The following is a 27,274-nucleotide window of genomic DNA, read 5'->3' on the forward strand; positions in this document are numbered from 1 at the left end:
GGTGCAAAATATTCATTTAGTTTGTTAGCTACCTGAGCAGTACCATCAACAGTTGAACCATCGATATCAAGTGGACCAATCTGACTCATCCACTTCCTTCTGTAGTTTACATAAGTAAAGAACTCTTTGTTTTTCTTTGCATCCTTTGCCAAAGATTTCTCATAATTTGCATATGCCTGCCTAACCCTTTGACTTGGCACATTATAGCATTAGATGCTAATGCGCCATAAAACTCTAAAACAAACAAACAAACCCTGTTGTGACTTGGTTACAGACTAGCTTATATCAATCATAGGCTTCTTTGTCACCTGTTAATTTATATGTATCTTATGCATTTTTTTTTTTCTCTGCCACATATCTGATTAGTTCATCTGACTTCCATTTTCTCCTCCACTTTTCTCTCAGTTATTACAAAATCATCATTTGGTGCCTCCGTAGACTGGGGTTCGAGCCCCTCACTACCAAATACGGAGGATGCGGAAAGGTCAGGGAATGACCACCGCATATCCCGGATCAATGTGGCCTTAGTTGCTAATGCTCCTAAAAAAAAAAAAAAAAAAAAAATCATCTAGTTCACTGCCAGAGTTTACTTCACCTCTGGCATTGTGTTAATCGCACATCACCTCATGTGTGAATGTAGATGCAAAACACTTGTTTCGTTTGTTAGCCACCTGAGCAGGATTATCAACAGTTTAACCATCGATATTCAATGGACCAATCTGATACATCCCTTTCCTTCTATAGTTTACATAGGTAAAGAACTCTTTTCTGTTTTTCTTTGCATCCTTTGTCAAGGATTTCTCATAATCTGCCTTTGCCTGCATATCTCCTTTGTGATTTGGTTACAGACCAACTTATATCTATCATAGGCTTCCATGTCACCCATTAATTTATATGTATCTCATGCATTTTTCTTCTCTGCCATATGTCTCATTAGTTCATCTGACATCCATTTAGGCCTAAACCTTGAACAATATTTTTGAGTTGGTATGTAAAGCCTAGTAGCTTCCAAGATAAATTCTTTGAATGCTTCCCATTTTGAATTTGCTGTTGGTAACATCATCAGTTGGTCCCACTGTATAGAATTTAAATACGGTCTCAGACCATCGTAGTCGCCTTTACGAAAGCAAAAACCTTTCCCTTTACCCATGATGGTAGTTACCTCTTTTTATGTAAATCCCACTTCAGCACATTGTGATCACTGCCACCTAGTGGTTCCTTTATCTGCAGATTAATATTCCTGAAGAATCACTACTGATAATCATATCAAGAGGATTACTCCCTCTAGTTGTCTCCCGAACATGCTGATGTAGAAAACAATCATCCAATAAATCCACAAAAGCCTTGCTAGTGTGTGAGTTACCAACCCACAAATTCCAGTCAATATCTGGGAAATTAAAATCCCTCATTATAAGACTCTCTGAATTACTGGCCCACTATATTTCCCTGTACAGTTTATTATTATACTCATCAGAGTTATTAGGCCTATAGCACACTCCTACTCTCAATTTTGATCTCCCAATGCTTATGTCATACAAAATTGACTCAACACTGCACTGTCCAGCAATGTCGACTGGCTTCACTTCCTTGGATTTTATGTGTTTCTTTACTAATAGCATAACCCCTCCTCCCTTCCTATCCTTTCTGTAGCAATACATTGCTACAGAAAGGATAGGAAGCAGTTCTGCATTCCTTATATCTGTGTGACACCACATCTCTGATATCCCAACAATATCTGCCTTTGATGTTTTAAGCAATACCTTAAATTCATCAAATTTATTTACCAAACTCCTAGCATTGGTGTATACACAAATATACATGCACGTGTTCCTATTTTTAGCTACCCTAACACAACCCATGTGTTTACTTGTACCATAATGACTCTCAGCAGTCTCTGAAATACCCTGCATGTTGTTTACAAGGCTGCTGCTCATTCCAGTAGAAGCAGTGCAAGAATCACTTTCACCTCTGCCAGTGGCTACTGTTAATCTATTAGTCCTTGTATCCCCCCCCCCAAGCTAGCAGTTTTCCGACCCACCTAACACTGCCTCGATAGCATCAGAAAATATTCTTGCATCCTTTCTATTTAAGTGTATCCCGTCCCTGTAGAAGCACTCTCTCGTGTTAACAAGTACAGACCAGGCTGAAAAAAATTCTACCACTTGAGCCTTACACAATCTTTACAGGGCCGAATTGATCAACAAGGCTCTCATCATAAACTCCCTCCTATCGTCGCTGGGCAGAATAGCAGACATTTTCAAATTCAACCCTAATTCACTGATTTTTTTTTAACAGTGGCCTGTCCTATTTAAGTAATTCCGCCGGTCTCCTACTCTTAATATCATTATTGCCAATGTGTACAACAATATCACCTTTTGTGCCCTTAAAAGATAATATCCACTCTACAACGTAGTAGTAGTAGTAGTAGTAGTGGTGGCACATGATGCAAGAAAGCAAGTGTAGGAGCTTATGCAGCATCAGCCAAAAAAAAAAAAAAAAAAAAATCACCCCATTCCCTCCAAATGCCTGTCCAGTTCTCCTTAAATTTATTTAACCTATCAACTTCCACAACGACAGATGGAAGTTTGTTCCAGCAATTAACCACCCGCTGGCTAAACGCAAATTTCCGCACATCTATTCTACATCTGTCCTTTCTTAATTTGAACTTATGTCCCCGTAGGTTGGTAATCTGAACAAGTGGAAGGATCCCATCAGAATTCAGCGTGCTCAACCCATTCAAGGCCTTATAGACCTCAATCAGATCACCGCGCAGGTGCCTAGTCTCCATCCACTGCAATTTGCAGAACTTAAGCCTCTCTTGGTAAGAGAATCCCTTCATTCCCCTCACCAATCGTGTTGCTCTTCTCTGTACACGCTCAAGCAAATCTACATCCTTCCTAAAATGAGGCGTCCAGACCTGTACGCAGTACTCAGGGCATGGCCTGACCATTGCCTTATACAGAGGGACAATCACCTCCTTTTCCCTGCTAGCAAAATTCCTATATATCATTGACAAAACACCATGACCCGCCCTAGCAGCCTGTCTGCACTGCTCAGAAAACTTCATATCTGACTGCACAATTATTCCCAGGTCTTTTTCATTTTCTACCACCTTAAGTGTAGTACCACACAGTTGGTACGTTTCTCTGGGGTTACTTCTACCCATATGCAGTACTTTGCATTTGTCAAGGTTGAACTTCAGTTGCCACTTCTTAGCCCATCTGCCCAAATTTTCTAGATCCTGTTGCAGTAGCACACTGCCATTACTGTCATTAACAACCCTGCCAACCTTTGCCCCTGGCAGACAAACCCTGGTCCTGTTCTACCTATCCTTTTTACAAAGCATGTTCCCCGTTTCCTGACAATAGAGTCACCAACAAATACTAGTTCCTGTGGGACCAGTGCATTCTGCCTTGGGGGTTGCCGCTGTGTTGCGTGATGATCAAGTGCATGCTCTGGCATTGATATGGGCACATGAGAGCTTGATGGGCCCCCTCAGTTTAGATCCTTCGAGGGCATCCACCCTGTTCTTTAAGCTCTCATATAGGCCCATAACAACGCTGAGTTTTTGCCTGATTTCCTTACACTCCTCACATCGCACACACACAAAGACATCCCCCATGGCAATATCATGTCCCGTATCCGATTGCTCCACAAATATCAAGCAAGCAGTGCATTTTAAAAGGCTGTAATTCAGAGGGCAACTGCCCCTCTCACTTCTCCCCTGAGCCACACCACTCCCATTAGCTTGAGCCTTTTGCTTTGCTGCTCTGAGTCATGATTTCAATTTAATTTCAATATCAGTACAAAATTATAACCCTAAACTTGTATCCCAACATAGTTATAACACTATATATCTATATATATTTTTCAGTATCGAGTATTATCTACGAGTTCCGTTTATATAACTTCCGTATCAAGTTATGTATTAATTAATTATGTTACGTTTGTAAAATCTAAGTCGTTATAGGTATTTAGTTAAAAAGTACAATTTAATTGACAATGGAGTTTAACGAGATTAATAGATTTTACTGATTAATTGACAATATTATATAATATACTATACTATACAAAGCTAACGCTATCTAGTTCGGGATATAACTATGTATCGTATAACAATGGTGACAAGTTACAAACGGTAAATCTACGGACATTTGAGTATTAATTAACTTCCAAAATCTCGCTGTCTCAATTCAGAATAAACCAAGGATCTTGACTAGGTCTATAAGCTACTTATAGAAAATAATTTAATATAACAATTGGTCAATAAAGCGGCTAAATATGGCAAAAAAAACGTCTCGTTCAGCGGAGCTGCAAAACTTGTAACACGTGGATTGGATACCCTTACCGATACTAAGTAATAACATACAAAATCTCTATCTAAGTTAAACTTTAAACTAAGTATCGTAACTAGGAATATAAAGCTACTCTAGAAAATAAGTTAATATGCCAATTTAAGCTAATAAATCTTCTCTATTTCCAGGAGTAGTAAAAACTTCGCCTGAACAAGGCTACTCTCGTTCCCAAAAAGGACACTGAAACTGTGACACTGTAACATTGACAAATGCAAAGTACTGCTTATGGGTAGCAATAACCCAAGAGGAACATATCAACTGTGAGGTACTACACTCAGGAAAGTTGAAAGTGAAAAAGACCTGACGGTAATTGTGCAGTCAGATATTGAAGTTTGCTGACAGTGCAGATGCTGCCAGGGCAGGGACAGGAAGGTCATTATCCCATTGTACAAGGCAGCAGTCAGGCCACACCTTGAGTACTGTGTACCTGTCTGGAGGCCTCATTTTAGGAAGGATGTGTTGTTGTTAAAATGAGACAAAGAAGTGCAACAAGATTGGTGAGGGGAACAGAGGGGTGCTCTTACCAAGAAAGGCTTACGTTCTGCAAATTGCAGCACCTGGAGAGTAGGAACATGCGAAGTGATCTGATTGAAGTGTATATGGCCTAGAATGGGTTGAGCAAGCTGAATGAGATGCTGATGAGATTCTACCTCTTGCTCAGATTAAGAACCTGAGGGGACATAGATTCAAATTGAGGAAAGAGAGTTGTAGAATAGATGTGTGGAATTTTGCATTTAGCCAGCGAGTAGTTGATTGGTGGAACAGGCTTCCTTCTCTTGTTTTGGAAGTTGATAGCCTAAATAAATTTGAGGCTGAGCTGGACAGACATTTGGAATGGATGGAGCGTGAAATGGGAGTGGTTTTTTTTTTTTTTTTTTTTTGGCTGATGCTGCATAAGCTTGCTTTCTTGCATCGTATGCCTGTACTAATTTAATTCTAACATACCAACTGTGTGGTATTACATTCAGGGGAGTAGAAAAATGAAAAAAAGACCTGGAGGTAATTGTGTAGTCAGATATGAAGTTCTCTGAGCAATGCAGATAGACTGCCAGGATAGCTCATGGGATTTTGTCAATTATATGCAGCAGTTTTGCTAACAGGAATAAGGAGGTGATTATCCCATTGATAAGGAGGTAGTCAAGTACACCTTTATACTGCATACTGTTGTGGCGGCCTCATTTTAGGAAGGATGTAGAGCTGCTGGAATGAGTATGGAGAAGGGCAACGAGATTGATGAGGGAAACAATGAGGTGCTCTTACCAAGGAAAGCTTCGGTTCTGCAAATTTCTGCATTTGGAGGCTAAACACTTGTGAGATAATCTGATTGAGGTGTTTAAGGCTTTGAATGGATTGAGCAAGCTCAGTGCTGATGGGATTCTACCCCTTCCACAAATTCAAATCGAGGAAGGATGGTTGCAGAATATTGTGCTGAAGTTTGCCTTTAGCCAGCAAATGGTTGATTGATAGAACAGATTTGCTGTGGAAGTTAATAGCTTAAATAAATTCAAAGAAAAACTAAACAATCTACTGGAGGAAATGGGAAGTGTTGGTTTTTTTTTTTTTTTGTCTGATACTGTGAAAGCTTGCCTTCTTGCATCATTTTTCGTTACTAATGCTCATGGGAGGTTTTTGGTTTTCAGGTATCACCTGAATATTGTGTGCTGGTTACTCACACATTAGTAGAACTTTTCTGGAGATTTGTTGGTTGACTTCCTACACTAGTATACTAGACTAGCAACAAGGGAAAGCAATACTCTTGATCTAATTATTAGCAGGAACTCTTCATGCTTTAAGAATCTGCAGCTAAATTAATCGCAGTGTATTGATGTAGGACTCTAAAGTATACGAGGAGGAGATATCAAAAAGTTTGTACCCTGACCTAGATAAAACATCAGTAGGAAGATGCTGTTTTTAATATGTTTTCCACATATTTCATAACTAACATATGAAATTTCATTCCCATAATGGTTGACAAAGCGGAATATCGAGCAGCGATCAAGTTCCTGTATTTGCAGGATAAGAAAGCTCAGGAAATTGATGAAGAAATGAAAGCTGTGTACGGACAGAATTGCCAATCCTATGACACTGTAAAAAAGTGGAAACAGCAGTTCCAGTGCAGGTGTACAAGTGTCTTTGACAAGCCAAGAAAAGGAAGGCCATCAATATTCACAGACAGAGAGACGATTGCAAAGTTTGAGCAGCTGGTGCAGTGTGAATTAGTTATGGGTCTGCACATGTCGAAGGTCTCCACGCGATGGATTCCAAGATTTCTGATGCCTTTGCAGAAGCAGTGTCAAATGCATTCTTGCCAATTGTTGAATTTGTGTAATTCAGATTTTGAGAACTTTTTTGATTGGTTGGTTGGTGACAAATGACGAATGCTGGGTGTACCAGCATGATCCAGAGACTAAAGATATGTCAAAGCAGTAGATTTGATTTGTCTCAAGAAGTCATCAATGGAGTGGAATCGTGATTTCAGGCAAAAATTGCAGACTTCTATGATCAAGGTATTGAACAATTGATCCATAGATGAGAAAAATGTGTTACGTTTCTCTCATCATGGAGAGTACAAAAAAAAGGATTAAAGTTCCCGTGAAGTTTCACCTTTCTAGGGCTATTATTTCTAGGTAAGGGTACGAACTTTGTGATACCCCCCTTGTAATTGTCACAGGCAATGGTTAGGGCTTTCCTTTTTGTAAAGATCACTACACTGACCTTAAGCAGTTATTCGAATCTGTTCAGTGCAACCAAATTGATGATGTTACCAAGCAAATTCTAAATGGTAAGCATTCTGGGAAGCAATCAGAGTAGCTACTTTCCTTTCTGTACTCATTATAGTGAGTACAGAAAGGAAAGTACCTTTTGTATAAATACTTTTGTATTGTTCAAATCTCAGACCTAAATGGATGCCAGATGAACTAATAAGACTAGTATTAGAGAAGAAAAATGCATGGAATGATATAAATTAGAGGATTCGCAGAAATCTACAATTGTATAAAATCAGAAACCTATAGTATATATAACACTATCAGCACTGTCCTGTTCTCTTTCAAGATGGAAATTTCAGTGAGGTTTATTCTCAATAAAAAGAGCACCCCCTGCCAAATATCCTGTTGTTCAATTTCAAGATAATGTTAAAGGCTACAGTTCTATTGCTGGTGTGAAAGTTTACTTCACCACGAAGGTATTGAAATAAATGATGAAGTTGTTGTTTCCCATTAGTGGCTTCATCAGAATTCAAGAATATTGAGAATGCAGAGTGCTGAAAATTTATATATTTCTTGTGAAACCACTTTACATACCCAAAAAAAAAAAAATCAATGTTTGGTTTGATATTTCTTGAAGAAGGGTAGATAGGCCCACAGTTTTTGAACAAACTGTCACCTGTAATGTTTACTAAACCATTGTAATGCAGTTTATTGCATTGCTAGAGGAATGCAATTGACTGAAATTAACCACTGAAATATTTTGAGGAATTTTTGGAATTGAGTCACTTCACAAGTTCTTTTGCATTAGAAAGCTTATACAGCTTCAGCCAAAAAAAAAAAAAACCTTCCCATTTCACCCATCTAGTCACTCCAAATGTTTGTCTAGTTCAGCCTTAAAAATATTTAAGCTATCAACTTCCACAACAACAGCTGAAAGTCTGTTCGCACATCTATTCTACAACTGTCTTTTCTCCATTTGAATCTATGCCCCCTCAGGTTCTTAGTTTGAGCAAGCAAAAGTATCCCATCAGCATTGAGCCTGCTCAAACCATTCAAGACCTTATATACCTCAATCAGATCACCTCGCAGGTACCTAGTCTCCAGATGCTACAACTTGCAGAACTTAAGCCTCTCATGGTAAGAGTACCCCTTTGTTGCCCTTCTCTGTACTCGTCCTAGTAACTCGACATCCTTCCTAAAATGAGGCCTCCGGACCTGTAACAGCACTCAAGGTGTGGCCTGACCATTGCCTTATACAAGGGGATAATCACCACCTTGTCTGTGCTAGCAAAATTCCTATATATCAGGGGTGGCCAACAGGTCAATCGTGATCTAGCAGTCAATCGTGGCTTTAATTTTGGTCGATCACGACGAATTTTAAATATATATAAAAAATAGATTAGTAAAAATCTAAATATTGTTATTATTATGCGCCCCACTACATACGCTTATTACAAATCCATTGAATCACGTGACTACTCTTGCCACTGCACAGTCGCTAGGCTTGTCTAGTGAAAATTCACGCAGTTATGTTTTGGAGAGCATAGTGTATGTGTCGAATTCTTATTTAATATTAATAACTGGCCACTACTTATACGTTAATTTAATACCCTTTGATTTAAAATGGATACTACAAAAAAGAGTAAAACGTATCATTTTCATCAAGAGTCGGAACTAGAATACTCTTTTGTAATGATAAAAGAAAAATGTTGTTGTTTGATTTGCAATGCTTCCGTGGTTATACCTAAAAAAGGAAATTTAGAAAGGCACTTCAATGCACTCCATGGTAAATACCAATAGGATTTTCCACCTAATAGTGACCTTAGAAAAAATAAAATTACCACCATTTAAGCTCATATCAATAACAACAGTTTTTGAATTTAATTTGAATTTTTTTTTTTAATTTTTTTGAATTTAATAGTGAGAAATATGTTTCTGAAATTGAGAATGTTGTGGACGATTTTGAAACCAGATTCAGTGATTTTAAAACAATTGAAGACATTGTTCAATTTCTTATCCATTTAATGTGACTTAGATACAAAACAAATTGCAGAAAATATTACTTGAAAATGAAATTATTACATTGCAAAACGATATCTTCCTAAAAGCCAGATCATCAAAAAAAGGACTTTTGGAAATATGTTTGCCCAGAAAAGTACCCAAATGTAAAAAAATGCAGTGAACTTCCTGTTTTGGTTCCATGTATTTATGTGAATTGCTCTTTTCGTATTTTAAACAAAGAAAGATGAAGAAACGCTCTACTCTTACGGACTTGCATACAGAAGATTCTTTACAGTTGGCCATCCTCGATTTTGAAAGCTTGGAAGATGACATGAAGTCACAAACTTCACATAAATTAAAAATTTAAATACATATGAATTTAAAATAAAAATTCTTAATTGTATTTAATTTTAAAATTTGTAAACAACATATTTCAATATGTGTTGATTAACTTTTTTAACCATGTACAATGAAATTCTTGAGATGGTAGATCGCGGCACATTTTGAAGAAAAAAAAGTAGATCGCATCACAAATTAAGTTGGCCACTCCTGCTATATATCATTGACAAAACTCCATGACCTGCTCTGGCAGCCCATCTGCACTGCTCAGAGAACTTCATATCTGACTGCACAATTACCCCCAGGTCTTTTTCATAGCTCCCTGAGTGTAGTACCACAGAGTTGGTATGTTTCTCTTGGGTCACTGCTACCCATATGTAGTATTTTGCATATATCAATATTAAAATTTAGCCCAGCTTTTCTAGATCCTGTTCTGCTCTCATTTGTGCAGCAGTCTTCCATGTGCAACAGTATTAAAAGCCTTTCTAAGATCCAAATATATGATATCAGAGTTATTCCCTGCATCCAGTTCCTTTGTGACCATATCATAGTATCCAATCAAATTGGTCAGGCAAGACTTCCCCTTAACAAACTCATGCTGTGTCTGAACTATTGCTGCTATCTTGTCTAGGTGATCCTGTATTGCCTCTTTAACCAGTGACTCCATTATTTTCCCTGGAACAGAAGTTAAACTAACAGGTCTATAATTATTTTTGTCACCCTTTGTGAATTGGGGATGCATTTGCATATCTCCAGTCCATGGAGAGCTCCCCTGACTCTAAGGATGCTCTCATAATTATGGCTAAGTGTTTGCTTACTTCCCTTACTGCCTCCTTGCTACCTAGGTTTCCTGATATATAACATCTCCAGTCTTCTTTTTATAGGAGCTATTAAAGCAGACATCTTATGAAGCATTCAGAAGCTCAAAATGAACAAAGAGTATATTTTCAATGCTCAACACAAACTCTGTAGCATTGCTCACAGCATGATCAGAAGAGTGAATTTATGTGTTGCTAATAAAGATGACACTTCCAGCATTGTTTATAAACTTATTTTTTAACTATTCTGATAGTAGATTGTATTTCCTGTGATTTTTTTTAGTTTTCTTTTAAAGTGAATGCGCCGTATATCTGGAAGTTCAATAAATTAGACTTCCTGATATATAACAGCCCTAGCTGTTATTTGTCTGAAAGAATGTCAGCAAGCTTCAATAGCAAAAAATTATTAGAAGTTTGGGAAAATGAAATGGGTAAAGTTGTTTTATTTTTGTAGTTGTGGTTTTGTCCATTTCTGATACAAATATGTGTTCATTTGTATTTTCAGACAAAACTGTGAAAATTTGGGATCTTCACACAGGACAAGAAATCCAAACTCTTGGTGGTCACCCAGGTGATGCAGTAGTTGTTCGATACTGTGAATACACTAGACTAGCGTTCACTGCATCAATGGCTTATGTTAAGGTGTGGGATGTTCGAGAGAATCCTGCAAAATGCATTAAGACATTATGGTATGTGTTCATGCATATATGTTATTGTCTGGTTATGGGTTTAATTATTATATATTATCAAAAAGTTATCAGCACAATGCTTATCATTAGCTATTCACTTGATATTGTTAATTCATATATTATTGTACTGACTGGAATTTTTTCATTTAATATAAAACTAGTATTGATTTAGAATATAAAAAGTAGATTTTTCCATAGGTAAACTAACACAAGTCTCTTAGTGCAGTATGCATTTGAAGCTACTGAGATTTTAGTTACAATGTTTTTCTGCATGTTGATGATCCAAGCAGAAAGTTAGGCAGGTCTTTATGGTAAAGAAATAATTATTGACTGAAATTTCAGTATGAAGTACACTGGACAAGATTAGACTAGATTTTGTATGTAGCAAAGAGCAATTCAACTTTGTTACTAAATTCAGCCTTGCTCATTTTAGCCTTCATTGTTTTTGCTCTGTTAACAACTGGATTTCAGTTTTGTTAAAACTGAAATCCAGTCTAATTCAGTGCTACTATATCATAATGTGAGGCAAGGCATCATGAGTTGCCTTGGTATTGTACCCGAACTTCAAATAAAAATCACTGCTCCTTGTGTTGAAATATTATTTGGGGAAATCATCCTGACCCCACGCTAATAAGAGATAGCATTCTCTTACTGTTGGTAAAGGATGTCTGGGAGGTGGATTAGGATTATTTTCCTAACATTCATTTTATAATTTATAAATTTGTTAAAACTGTTAAGAATGGTTTCATAAAGCTAATTTTATATTTTTTTAAAATCAATTTAATCTAATGTTTTAGTATTAAATCAGCTCACACCAACCATAAGAATAAGTATTTACTGTAACTAAAATATTTATTTACATATTAAAATAAAATAAATATTTACAAAAACTGCTATTATATTAAATATACATGTAAAAACATTAAAACTGTGATAAAATCCTTGAGATAAAATACACTAAAATAAACCGGATTAAAAGCGATAAAAACGATAAAAATCTCTGGAGCTTTCGGAAGCTTGCGCTCCCTTCCTCAGCAGTAACAAAACTTCCTGCAGCACGTCCATATATATAACAGGCTCACGGTACCTATACACGTGGTGCAGTCGGCGCATGGTCTGAACTGGAAGCGGAAATAGCTCGGGAACGTGTTAAGCAAAACCGTTCATCCGTACTTAGGATAATAGTTTCAAACAGAGGATGCATACGCATACCTCTGTCCCTATTCATAATATTGTGGTCGGATGAACAGATTCGTAGGCTCTCGAGCCATTTACGGTTCCAGAACCCATGCGCTCGATCCATGATAACCGCATCCTTTATGAATAGGGACAGAGGTATGCGTATGCATCCTCTGTTTGAAACTATTATCCTAAGTACGGATGAACGGTTTTGCTTAACACGTTCCCGAGCTATTTCCGCTTCCAGTTCAGACCATGCGCCGACTGCACCACGTGTATAGGTACCGTGAGCCTGTTATATATATGGACGTGCTGCAGGAAGTTTTGTTACTGCTGAGGAAGGGAGCGCAAACTTCCGAAAGCTCCAGAGATTTTTATCGTTTTTATCGCTTTTAATCCGGTTTATTTTAGTGTATTTTATCTCAAGGATTTTATCACAGTTTTAATGTTTTTACATGTATATTTAATATAATAGCAGTTTTTGTAAATATTTATTTTATTTTAATATGTAAATAAATATTTTAGTTACAGTAAATACTTATTCTTATGGTTGGTGTGAGCTGATTTAATACTAAAATATGAATTTTCCCAACCTCAGAGGCCTTTTTCAGGATATTAATCTAATGGTTGTAATTATCTGATATTTGTTTGTTTGTTTTCCAATTTACATGTAAAAAATCAAATGTAATTATTAATAATGATAGACCACAGGCATGGAACTCTTGCTTCCAAAAAGACTGAAATGAAGCGGTCATCCTATCCTTGCTCATAAGTGCATTGCACATACCTTTCCAACCCTCTTCCTATCTGCAGGAGAAAATCCACCAGCCTATTATTTTGTCAGTCACTACTCACGGTAAAAGCATATCTTGTTAGAATGTATTATTCATTGTCGTCAGTATAACAGAAATGCAGCTTACAAATATGTAATAGTATGAAATGAATCTATAGAATTAAAATGCTTACTAAGGAATGATGCAAATATAGTTGACATTTTCTAATTTTTAAAAAGAATCCACTTGTGCAACTCATTTTAATACAATCATGTAGTTCTCCGCATATAACCATAGCATGAAGATCTGAGTGGACACAATGTGACCCCAATAACTGCTTTGGATCATTAATTTTTCCCACATGTAGGTAGTTTATGTTATTATTTATTAAATACCTCAGTCAAGTCTCCTCAGAGGTGCCTAGTTTCCAGATGCTGCAATTTGCCCGGCTGAAGTCTGGCACTGTTGTTAACAGTGCCATTTTATTTCCCTCACTGATCTCACTGCTTGCTCTTCTCTGCACTCATTCCAACTGATTCACATCCTCCCTAAAATGAGACTGCCAGACCACTTTTCAGTACTCAAGATGTAGCTTAATAATTGCTTTATATGGCGGAATAATTACCTCCTTACCTACTTAATTACCTACTTGCTGGAAAAATTCCTGTATATCATTGATAAAAACCTATGAGATGACTATTAGTTCATCTCATGGGTTTATCTGCCCTGCTCAGAGAATTTCATATCTGAATGCATAATTAATTATCCCCAGGTATTTTTCATCCTCTTCAGAGTATAATACCACACAGCGGGTATGTTATTATGGGATTACTACTACCTGTATACAGTGCCTTGCATTTATTGCATCTGTGAACATTTAACTTAAGTTGCAACTTCTTAGTACATTGTACATCTGCTTAATTTTGTTAGATCATGTAGTAATGAATGGGCCCATTGCTTGACCCTAATGCGACACTCCTCCATTTTGTACAGCAGCCTTTCAGCAGTTGTGAAACAGTATCAAAAGCTTTTATGAAATCTACGTATATCATATCAAATTATTTGTTGCATCCATTTCCTTTGCATAGTATCAAATCAGATTGATCAGGTAATGTTGCACCTTTACAAGTCGAGTAAGTTTGTAATTGCTATATAACTGCATTCCTGTATAGATGTCCTGCATTACTTCTTGACCCAGCAACCCCATTATTTTCCCTGGAGCAGAAGTCTAGCTTATGGATTATGAAAATGCTTACTGCAGTCTTTGATTCCCCCTTTGTGAATTGAGAAGATATTTGCATATCTCCAATCCACAGGGGTCTCCTCTGAATCTAAAGATGCTCTCATAATTTATCAACTCATAATGTATCAACTGTGTGATACTACACTGACAGTGGTAAAGAGTGAAAAGGACCTGGGGTAATTGTGCAGGCAGATATGAAGTTTTCTGAGCAGTGCAGATGGTCTGCAAGAGTAGCTCATGGTGTCTTGTCAGTGATATACAGGAATTTTTCTAGCAGGATAAGGAGGTGATTATCCCCTTGTATAAGGCAATGGTCAGGTGTGGACCATAGACTGTATACAGGTCTGGAGGCCTCATTTTAAGAAGGATGTAGAGCTGTTGGAACGAGTACAGAGACGGGCAACAAGATTAGTGAATGGAACAAAGGATTGCTCTTACGAAGAAAGGCTTAAGTTTTGCAGATTACAGTGTCTGGAGACTAGGCACCTGCGAGTTGATCTGATTGGGGTGTATAAAGCCTTGAATGGTTTGAGCATGCTGAATGCTGATGGGATTCTTCCTCTTGCTCAGAATAATCGCCTGAGAAGGCATAAATTCAAATTGAAGAAAGACAGTGTGGGATAGATGTGCGAAGTTTGCCTTTAGACAGCGGGTGGTTGATTGCTGGACAAACTTCTATCTGTCGTTGTAGAAGTTGATAGGCAGAACTAGACAAACATTTAGAGTGCGAGTGGATGGGTGAAATGAGAAGGGGGCATTTTTTTTTTTTTTTTGGCTGATGCTATGTAAGCTTGTTTTCTTGCATCATGTGCCCTTGCTAATGCTAATTTGCTTGCTTCATTATCTGCTTCTTTTAATATAATTTTTGTAGAAGAATAAAAGAAATTTATCTCAATATGCTACTTAGAACACTTCCGTATGGCACTCTCCAGAAATTAAAATATAAAATTAACATAAAATGATTAAAGTAATAAATTTTAAAAAATTAATTTAAAAATTTTAAAAGTTTAATGTGAATTTTGGAAAAACAGCTTTCCTTCCTAAAGCTGACAGGGCTTTTGGACCATATGTCTTGATCACAGGAATGGAAATTACAGAGTATGTGTGAGCCTGGATCTTAAATAGCGAGATTATTTCGATTTGCTCATGCACGGAAATGACCATGAATTGGAGATTACATACGGACAATGAACGTCAATAGAATTATCATGTAATTTAATTTTGATGGTTTCTGCCATTAATAGTCTAGTATAATTACATTGGACGCTAAGTATTTTGGCCTCGTTGAATAAAAATGTATGGTTTTTGTTAATGGCATGAAAGGCCAATTCTGATGCTGCTGAATGAGAAGAATGGAATGAAGATGCATGCTATTTTACTCTCACATCCAGCGTACACAGTGTCGAGCCCTGATAAGACAAGTCACAATCACTGCAAGAAATGTTGTATACCTAGTCATTGATTTGTGTGTTGTGAAAGGGGAAAGGACTGGGCGATTGTTCAATATAGCGTGTAATTTCTGTTTTGGTCTGACCACAATTTTAAATTTGGTATCTTTAAAGAATCTGCTAAGCTGCTCGAGCAACTGTTCAACATATGGAACAGAAATAATATTTTTTAATATTACTATTGTTGGTTGGTGTAGTTTCTTTTGTATCCTATCCTTAGCTTGTACCCTAATTTGATTTATTGTAGCAAGGAGATAACCCCTATTTAAGGATCTGCTGGTTAATATCTATATTTCTGAGTCTAAAGCAAATTCCATCATTGAATATTTTTATAAGCATTGAGAAATTGATTAAAAATAATAGGCATTTTGTAGGTGAATGGGTGATAGCTGTTATAATGCAAAAGCAAGTGGTGTTTGTTGGTTTACGATAGATGTTAAATTGGACTTTATTCGCGTCCAAGTAAGCATGAAATTTAGAAAATTTAATGACTTCGTATCAGTATTTTCCCTTTCCAATATAAAATCGAGTCTTCGACAACTATTATTAAATGAACATAAAATGTCTTGAATAGTGCAATATCAGTAATAACAAGTACGTTGTCTAAATACTTCCCAAAGTATGTTATGTGGGGTTAAAAAGGCATCAAATGTATATGCTCAATTGTTGAGAGGTAGACCACTGATATTAAGCCACTTAGACTTAATCCCATTGGCAAACCAAAAATTTGTTTGTATACCTTGTCTCGAAAGGTGATATAGTTGGCTTCAACTAAGAGTTTAATTAAGTGAAAAATTTCTTTAATTGGAAGCTTCATATAATTAATCAGCATAGAGTTATTATTTAACATATCCCAAATTTCTCAATGCCTATAAATTTTGAACAACGGAATCTGCTTTAGGCTCAGAAATACAGATATTAACCCTCAGATTCTTAAACACCTTACCTCTTGCTACAATAAACCGAATTAGGATACAAGCTAAGGATAGGATACAAAAAACTACACCAACCAACAATAGTAACATCAAAAAATACTTTATTTCTGTCCCATACATTGAACAGTGGCTCAAACAGCTTAACAGATTCTTTAAAGATACTGAATTTAAGATTGTAGCCAGACTAATATGGAAATTACATGCTATACTGAACAATTGCTCAATCCTTACCTCTTTCGCAACACAAAAAAATGACCTGGTATACAATGTTTCTTGCAGTGATTGCAACTTGTCTTATCAGGGCTTGATGCTGTGTACGCTGGATGTGAGATTAAAACAGCATGCATCTCATTCGTTCTTCTTGTTCTGCAACATCAGAATTGGCCTTTTGTGCCATTAACAAAAACCATACATTTTTATTCACTGAGGTCAAAATACTTAGTGTCCAACATAATTATACTAGACTATTAATTGCAAAAAGCATCGAAATTATATTATATGAGAATTCTATTAATGTTTGCCTTCCATATCTAATCTCCAATTCGTGGTCATTTCTGCTCATGCACAAAGAAAAATAATCTCGCTGTTTAAGATCCAGGCTCACACATACTCTGTAATTTCCATTCCTGTGATCAAGATGAAAAAGTCGAAAAGCCCTGTCAGCTTCGGAAGGAAAGTTGTTTTTGCAAAATTTGTTAAACTTTTTAAATTTTTTAATTGTTTTTAATTTACTACTGTAATCATTTTGTGTTAATTTTATATTTCTGGAGAGTGTCATCCGTAAGTGTTCTAGTACCATATCGAGGTGAATTTCACTTATTCTTCTACAAATATTGAAATACAATGTAGAACGTATTGAGCACTGTAGCTCTGTTTTACAATATCAAATTTAATATAATTTTATAGAACCCATAAGCCCCATGTGTATTATATATGCTTAAACAATTTCTCTTCTCATTTACCATAAAATCATTTATATCCCAACTAACTTGATATACCTGTGATATTCCCATCCATAAAAACTTCTTCACAGGTGAATGTTGATGTAAAATATTTATCTAGTTCATCAGCAACCTGTGTTTGTCAGTAGTTTTGCCATTCATAACTGGTGGGCCAGTGTGGTTAATCTGTTTCCTTCTAGTGCTAACATAACATGGAATTGTTTACAAATTTTATCTGCATTCTTTGCCAAAGGCTTTTCGCCATCTGACTTAGCTTCCTTAAATTTTATAGTGACTTGATTGCGGGCTACTTCATTTTTACTGTAGGTTTTTGGAACCAACTTATGTGTGACCTAAGCCACACAACAGGAATTCACCATCCAACAAATTGATTGAGGCGTCTCCGTAGCCAGGTGGGAAGGAGCAGCAGTGCGTAGCACACGCTCCTTGATTAGACCGGGGTTCGAGCCCATCACCACCAAATACGGAGGATGCGGAAAGGTCAAGGGAATGACCACCGCATATCCCGGAGCAATATGGCCTTAGTTGCTAATGCTCCTAAAAACCAAATAACTAACAAATAACTAACTAACAATCCAACAAATTGAAAAAGAGGAAATCCGTCACAGTGGTTATTTAAATGCTTCATAGTCAGTCTGTTGTTTTAATTTTCTATTGTGTTAACAGTGAATTGACCTTGAACTCTTCACATAATTGGTGACTGGAGAAAACACAAAGAAACTCCAACTTATGATTTAATCACTTCAAATGGAAATACTCTACTGTTAAGTTTGTCTTAATCAAAAGGATAGCAGTAGAGGTCCATATAATATACCCTTAAAGGAATAATGGCTTTATGAAAATGTTAAAATATTTTGCCATATAGTGCATGAAACTACACACTTGCTGCACTGGCCCAAAAATCTTCTCTCCTCATGTGGGTTACCCACATGAGGAGTGGATTACCCACAGTTTACCTTTGAATTTATTCAAACTTTCAGCCTGAACTACCTGTGAAGGCAACTTGTTCCAGCAATCAATGACTCACAGGCTAAATTAAAACTTCCTACAGTCTAATCTAAACCCTTCCCCTGTAATTTGAATTTATGACCCTAGTTCTGGAATTCTTTGTAACAGTGAAAATTCCACCTTCATTCATTTTACTAACCTCTCTCAGAATCTTATAAACCTCAATCAGGTTACCTCTGACGTGCCCGGCTGCCAATCTCAGTAGCTCACACAATCAAAGTCTTTCCTCGTATAGTCACTCTTTTGCTGTTCTCACCATCGAGTTGCCCCTCTTTGGACCATTTCAAGAAGCTTAATGTCTTTTTCAAATGAGTATTCCAGTTGAGTCTTACAATTACCTTATACAGTGGGATTATGACCTCCCTTTTTCTACAGGATATAGTTCAATAAATCATCGATATGACACCTTACACCTTGTGCTTACTTGGATGCCTGTTTACACTGCTCAGAAAACTTCATATTTGCCTGTATTATAACTCTCCCAGGTCCCTTTCTCAGGTGAAGACCTTTCATTTTGTTGCATTAAAACATAGTTGCCACTTTTCTTACCATTCTTGAAATTGGTTCAAGTCATCCTGAAGGAGTGCTGCTTGGCAATCATCATTAATGACTCTCCCAATCTTTACATCATCTGAAAATTTTGACATCATGCCTTCTGTCGCTTCATTGATGTTGTTTCTTAAAATCGGAAACAATAGCCGTCTAAGAATTAATCCTTTGGGGACTCCCACTTCTGATTTTACACCAATCTGAAAAATATCCATTAATCACAACCCTCTGCCTCTTGCCCTGCAGCCACCCTGAAATTCATCTTAGTATCTTTCCAGTAATCCCAACATTTTCCACTAACCTCTTATATTACACTAACCTCTCATGAGGGAAGTTAAATGCTTTGCTAAAATCCAGATAAACTATCGAAATTCTTCCTTACACTCAGCTCTTGAGTAACTGTCAAAATACTTACCAGGTTACTTAAACATGATTTTCTTTAAACAAAACAATCTTGTGTGTCCTCCTTCAGAATGCCATTTCTATCTAAATTTCCCTGGATTGCACTCTTAATCATTGACTTTAAGATTCTAAGATTTTCACTACCAATGTTTCTAAGATTTTCACTACCAGTGTTCTGTCTTGTAGACAATCTTATTAAAGTTGTGCCCTCAGAATGTAAGGAATATTGGATCTCACTGTGATATTATTAATATTATTATTATTATTATTATTATTATTATTATTATTATTATTAGCCATATGGTGCAAGGAAGCCTGAGGCTTATGCTACATCAGCCAAAAAAAAAAAAAAAAAAATTTCCTGCATTACCCTGAGAGAGAGAGAGAGAGAGTCAGAAGTAGAAGGAAATCACCAAGAAAGAGAAGAATGATGATAACCAGCTCAGGACCCTGGGTTTGCCAAGCCATACTCACCAGATGTGAGCCCCTGGGGTACATCCACCATAACCTTAAAAGTTATGACTAATATTGTTTGATAGAAGAGATTAGTATTAGTAGAGGCATTTGATGCAAGAAAGCAAGTTTATGCAGCATCAGCCAAAAAATAAAAATAAAAAATAAATAAATAAATAATAATAAATAAATAAAAAATAACCACTTCCACTTCACCCCTCTGTTCATTCGAAATACCTGTCCAGCTGAGCCTTAAACTTATTTAGGCTATCAACTTCCACGACAAGGGATGGAAGTCTATTCCACCAACCAACCACCCGCTGGCTAAAGGCAAATTTCCTCACATCTATCCTACATCTGTCTTTTCTCAATTTGAATTTATGCCATCTCAGGTGATTATTCTGAGCAAGAGGAAGAATCCCATCAGCATTGAGCATGCTCAAACCATTCAAGGCTTTATACACCTCTATCAGATCACCTTGCTGGTGCCTAGTCCCCAGACACTGTAATTTGCAAAACTTAATCAAAAGGATAGCAGTAGAGGATAGCAGCACCTTTCTTCGTAAGAGCACCCCGTTGTTCCATTCACTAATCTTGTTGCCCTTCTCTGTACTCGTTCCAGCATCTCTACATCCTTCTTGAAATGAGGCCTCCAGACCTGTATACAGTACTCTAGGTGTGGCCTGACCATTGCCTTATACAAGGGAATAATCACCTCCTTATCCCTGCTAGAAAAATTCCTATATATCATCGACAATACACCATAAGCTACTCTTGCAGCCCGTCTGCACTGCTCAGAAAACTTCATATCTGCCTGCACAACCACCCCCCAGGTCCCTTTCTTTCTCTACCACTGTCAGTGTAGTACCACAGAGTTGATACGTTGCTCTGGGGTTGCTGTTTCCCATATGTAGTACTTTACATTTGTCAATGTTAAACTTCATTTGCCACCTCTCAGCTCATCTGCTCAACCTTTCCAGATCCTGTTACAGCAGCATAGTGTCAGTAGTGTCCTTGACAACCCTGCCAACCTTCGTATCGTCTGCAAACTTTGACATTAAGCTTGATATACCATCATCAATATCATTTATAAATAGAGAAAACAATAATGGACCCAATACTGAACCTTGAGGGACTCCACTAATAAAATTAGTCCACGATGAGCAGTGTCCATTGATTACCACTCTGTCTTCTCCCCCTCAACTACCCCTTTATCCATAGCAGCAATTTGCCTCCAATGCCACACTGCTCCAATTTGTGCAGCAGTCTTCCACGTGCAACAGTATCAAAAGCCTTTCTAAGATCCAAGTATATAATATCAAAGTTATTCCCTGCATCCAGTTCTTTTGTGACTGCATCATAGTATCCAGTCAAATTGGTCAGGCAAGACTTCCCCTTAACAAAACCATGCTGTGTCTGAGCTATAACTGAAGTCTTGTCTAGATGATCCTGCAGTGCTTCTTTAACCAGTGCCGCCATTACTTTTCCAGGAACAGAAATTAAACTAACGGGTCTATAATTACTTGTGTCGCCCTTTCATCCTCCTTTGTGAATTGGGGTCACATTTGCACATCTCCAGTCCATGGGTACTTCCCCTGAGTCCAAGGAATCTCTCATAATTATGGCTAAGGGTTTGCTTACTTCCTTTGCTGCCTCCTTTAATATAACTGGATAGATCCCATCCACCCCAGATGCCTTTCTTGTATTTATCTTCAACAATTTCTCCTCCACTTTACTCTCAGTTATTACAAGATTCTCTAGCTTACTGCCAGAGTTGAATACACCTCTGGCATTACCCTCGCTGAATAACTCCTCATGTGTGAATGTAGATGCAAAATATTGATTAAATTTGTTAGCTACCTCAGCAGGATCATCAACAGTTGACCCATCGATATCAAGTGGACCAATCTGATTCATCCCCTTCCTTCTAGAGTTTACATAAGTAAAGAAATCCTTGCTGTTTTTCTTTGCAGCCCTTGCCAAAGATTTCTCGTAATCTGCCTTCGCCTGCCTAACCTCCTTTGTAACTTGGTTACAGACCAACTTATATCTATGATAGGCTTCTGTGTCACATGTTAATTTATATATATCCCATGAATTTTTCTTTTCTGCCATATGTCTCATTAGTTCATCTGACATCCATTTAGGCCTAAACCTTGAACAATATTTCTTAGTTGGTATGGCCTAGTAGCTTCCAAGATAAGTTCTTTGAATGCTTCCCATTTTGAGTGTGCTGTTGGTAATATCATCAGTTGGTCCCACTGTATAGAATTTAAATACTGTCTCAGACCATTGTAGTCGCCTTTACGAAAGCAATAACCCTTCCCTTTACCCCGATGGTTGTTAACTCCTTGAGTAAATCCCACTTCAGCACACTGTGATCACTGCCACCTAGTGGTTCATTTACCTGCAGATTCTTAATGCATGAAGAATCACTACTGATAATCAAATCAAGCGTATTGCTCCCTCCAATTGCCTCCCGAACATGCTGATGTAGAAAACAATCATCCAATAAATCCACAAAAGCCTTGCTACTGTGTGAGTGACCAGCCCCCAAATTCCAGTCAATATCTGGGAAATTAAAATCCCCCATTATAAGAGTCTCTGATTTAGTGGCCCACTCTATTTCCCCACTCTATTACAGTTTCTTATTATACTCATCAGAGTCATTAGGCCTATAGCACACTTCTACTCTCAATTTTGATCTCCCAATGCTTATGTCACACCAAACTGACTCGACACTGCACTGTCCAGCGATGTTGACTGGCTTAACTTCCTTGGATTTTATGTATTTCTTAACTAATAGCATAACCCCTCCTCCCTTCCTATCCTGTCTATCCTTTCTGTAGACATTGTACTCCTTATATCTGTGTGACACCACACCTCTGAAATCCCCACAATATCTGCCTTTGATGTTTTGAGCAATACCTCAAATTCATCAAATTTATTTACTAAACTCCTATCATTGGTGTACACGCAAGTGTACATGCACCTGTTCTTTTTCTTAGCTACCCTAACACAACCTATGTGTTTATTTGTACCCCAATGATTCCCAGCAGATGGTGGTGAACAGAGCTTTACTCTGGGGTTAAACATGATTTCACCACTATATAATTTGTAGTAACGACCAACAGACCGGTTTAAATTAAACTTTATTAAAATAAATAAATAAATAGATATATACATAAATAAAGTACTAAAACAGATATATACATAAATAAAGTACTAAAACAGATATAAAATAAAAGCGTTAAAATACATAAAGATGTTTAAAAAAATATATATATATATATATAAGTAAAAGACAATAAAATAGAAGTTTTTGGGGCGAGATGTCCCTTCATCAGCTATTCTGTGTACTGTGAATATGTATACATTGGATAAAATAACAGAAGACGACTGAGCATGATCATATATCACAACTCTGGTGCCGATAACACTGTATTACACATGCATAAGGAACACCAGTGCTCATCACACTGTAGTATGGCAGACTCCATAATTGGGGTGTATGTGAACTCCCCTATTACAATTCATAGTACTGTTACAGCTGACAATGCCTCAAACCACAAGCACTGGCGATAATCACGTGAATAGTTGACAGTTTCAATTTCACGTCAGGGATTAAGTTTATGCTGCTCAACCCAGTAATGTTCAGCCACAGCAAAGTGTTCAAAGTTAGTTGCGGAGAGCAACTAACTTTGAACACCTCATGCTTCGAAACACTATCTTTTAATATCCTGGCAGTCTCACCAACATAACACATCCCGCAATCCGGACATGTAATGTGATAACTGGAACCACTCCATAAAATAGGAGGAATAGGTGTTTTCACTCTAGAAATAATGGAATGTAATTACCTACCAGGTAATTGCACACATCGTATACGGTAAGAGCATAAAATTCTAGCAAGACGTTCTAACATGCCCGGATAATAAGGTATGTTGGCAATAGAGATAAACTCATTATTGTGGGGAGGATTTGATCGAGTGACAAAATCGCTAGCTTACAACTCACACCTATCCAGAACACTAGGGGTATAACTGCAATTAGAAAGCTCTGTTCATACTTTAGAAATCTCCAATTGGTTACCACTAATGGGCATTTATCGGCTTATCTCCTGGGCAATGGTTTCAGGTTCTCATCAGAGAAGACTGTTTGCATCCATTTTTGCCACAAGATCTTCACCCCAACCTGAATTAAGACTTTAAGACTTGGACAAAGCACCATTCTAGTAGTAGCAAAAACAAAGTTCTTGGGCATATTTGACAAAAAAACGGTTCCGGTGCATAAATGGGAAATTCCAGCCATATTCCTGAGGAACCATGTGACGAGTGCCGTGGATCTGCTATTTAAGGATGTGCCACACAGCAGAAATATGCTATTGAGAAAGGAGACCGCTGTCTCGTCTCCGAAAGCTACAGTTGTTATGGTATTTTATTAACTGTTTTTATCGCTTTTATCATCATACTTTATTTTATTTATATTTTTTATTTTATGGTAAATTAAATCACATCAGTTTTAGACTACTATATATTTTATTATTATTATTTTCTTTTTTCATTTCATTTCGTTTTATACGCTTGTATTTTATTTTATTGTAAATAAAGTGTTTTAGTTGCAGGATTGAAATTTGTCTATTTGAATACCGGCTGGCATAAAGTCTAATTGTTCAATATGAATTGTCCCAGCCTTGTAGGCCTATTTGGAGATAACTGATATTTCTCCATCACATCCGTTAGCTACGCACCAAATGCACGAAAGGGCTGAATCCTCTCCATGCTCTCTCTTATACCTGTTGGTGGTGCAGACTGGTGCACATTACTCCATTTCTATCATACACTTGTGTGGTCAAAATAAGATTATGGGTGTCAAGTGTATGTGTCTGCCAGGAACAGCATCCTTCGATGGCTTGATCCCATCCACCACCAGGCTGTCCGCATTGCTACTGGTGCATTTAGAACATCTCCTGTCCAAAGTCTTATGTTGAAACTAATGAACCGCCTTTGTCCCTTTGCTGAAAACAGTTGTCTCTGCTGTATGCTGTTAGACCTAAATCCCTGCCAGACCATGCCACATGGACATCTGTTTTTTTAAGCCATGCTGGGAAAATCTGTACAACACTCATAAGACAGCCAATCATCCATTCTGTATTTGTATCCAAGGCCTATTCAGAAATTTGGACATTGTAGTAGACAGCATTTCCCCATCGCCTATGCAATCCCTTCTACCCTGGCATGCACATGTTCCTGCAACTTCTCTCTTAGCAACTGTGGAAGGATAATACTCCATCTGATGTCTACCTGCAGCTCTTTTCAGCCCACCGATTTGAACATTCTGACTTCTTGCCTGTCTTCACAGATGGTTCGAAGTCAGAGGTGTCTGTTTGATCTGCAGCTTTCTTCCCAGATGCTACCATATTTGAGCAGATCCCTGCTGAATGCAGCATATTCACTGCAGAGTTGCGTGCAATTGAACTAGCCTTGGATCACATACAAATACACCACCATCAAAAATGCATTATATATACCGATTCTCTTAGTTCATTATAGGCTTTGTCATCAACGAGGTGCAATCCTCATCCAGTCTTGTTCCCTTGATACATTCCCTTTCTGAATTGGAATTTGATATTCATTTCTGCTGGATCCCCAGCCACATTGGGATCCTGGGAAATGATTTAGCAAACTCTGCAGCCAAATCAGTCACTTGTTATAACTCTTGTCTGCCAGACAAGAGTTATAACAGGCACCTATACTCTACATTCTGTAACCTCTATACAGACTATAGGCATTCGAAAAAAACTGGTTTCCCGATAGCAGCACTCTTGGCATGGGCAGGCTGAAAATAAGCTATGCGAGATTAAGCCTGTAATCGAACAATGGCCATCTAGTTTTCGCAGGGACTGTAAGGAGGAAGTTGTTCTAGCTTGGCTCTGCATAGGACACAGCCATCTGACACATGCTTTTCTTCTGAGAGCTCATGACTGTCCAATGTGCGGGCACTCTGACACCATTTTAACTGTGAAACATGTCTTTACTTATTGTCATAGATTTTTAAATGAATGCTGTTTATGTTTTATCGCTTTTAATCATCTGAATGAGCGTTATACACTCATAAGATTTTAACATATACAGATTTTAGCTGACAAAGACAATATGTCTGCAATTTTTAAATTTTTAAAAATTACAAACCCTTATACTCGTATATATAAATGTTTTTAGTATGCACACTGTATACATCTATTTTTACCTGAATTTATTATCTAAATTCACTTGTCTTTTAATCATTTGTATATACTGATATATCATTTTTAAGTTACTTGGGTCCTATTCTTTTTAAATACTGGACTTGGCACATCATGGCCTTAGCCGCCCTTGCACCATAAAAACCAAAATCAAATCAAACCACTAATGGAACTGGAATGCATCCATGCACAGGTAAATAAGGTATGAGCAGTGCTACATGGTTGTCCAGGGGCATGTGCAGACCCATAATTAGAAATTGGCCTGAAGACAGGTTGTAAAGTGTATACTTAGTCCAATGTGGGGCCCCAGAGGCCCCACATTGGACTAAGCCGTCTCAGAAAGGAAGAGTATTATTTGTTTCTAGTTCAATAGTAAATTGAATGAAGGGTGAAAGGGAATTGAGATATTGAAGGAGTCAAGTTTCTGATCCCCTAGAGACAACAGCAAAGACATCTTTGACATACCGAAACCAGAGGGTGATGGAAACAGGTAGGTTCAAAAATATACGACTGTCAAGTTCCTTCATAGCAATATTAGCTATGACAGAACTGACAGGGGCACCCCTGTCAGTTTCAGATTCAAGGCACCCCATGCCTTGAATCTGATGAAACAAAGAGTTGTTAAATACGATCGTGCTACCAGTCAAACACAAATTGAGGGATGTCATTAGTAGAGAGTGAAGTCCTGTCCTTCAAGGTAGCATCCCCCATCCAAAAGTTGCCTCGCACAAGCAACAGTCTGCTTCGCAGGGACAGAAGTGAACAGGGAAACCACATCAAATGAAACCATGACCTTGCCCTCGGAAATGATAAAATCCTTAATAATATGTAAAAAACTGATTGTATCTGCAAAGCCCTCTCTCTCTTTTGCAAGATCATGAAGTCTGTGAACCCATACAGAATTCTCCCATCAAGGTATTGGAGAAGTTGGAATCCAAAGTCAATAAGCTTGTGCATGCCTGGTTTCTCTTTAGAAAGATTCCAAAAAACTTTTGTTGGAAACTCCATGCAACAGGTTGCCAACACCTGCAGTTTTATTTCTCAATACTTATTAAGTTCTCTAAACCCATCCATGTCAAGCACTTCTTCATTGGTCTATTTTCACACTCAAGAGGGCCCCATCTGGAGCAATCATGCTTCTTGATTAGACCGGGGTTCGAGTCCGTGA

At 37.5% G+C, this 27,274-nt stretch overlaps 1 protein-coding gene across 3 annotated transcripts in view; it reads left to right on the plus strand.

Moving 5' to 3' along the window:
* The window catches only part of LOC150078996 (kinesin-like protein KIF21A), a 755,520-nt gene that overhangs the window by 673,251 nt on the left and 54,995 nt on the right, over window positions 1-27,274 (plus strand). For all 3 annotated transcript variants that reach the window (XM_090383539.1, XM_090383541.1, XM_090383540.1), the window contains one exon: window positions 10,727-10,910. In XM_090383539.1, coding sequence (XP_090239665.1) covers window positions 10,727-10,910 — 184 coding nt within the window. The remainder of the gene's footprint in view (window positions 1-10,726; window positions 10,911-27,274) is intronic.

This window comes from Mastigoproctus giganteus, chromosome 10, assembly GCF_048544385.1.
Source record: "Mastigoproctus giganteus isolate SK-2022 chromosome 10, ASM4854438v1, whole genome shotgun sequence".
Lineage (NCBI taxonomy): Eukaryota > Metazoa > Arthropoda > Arachnida > Uropygi > Thelyphonidae > Mastigoproctus > Mastigoproctus giganteus.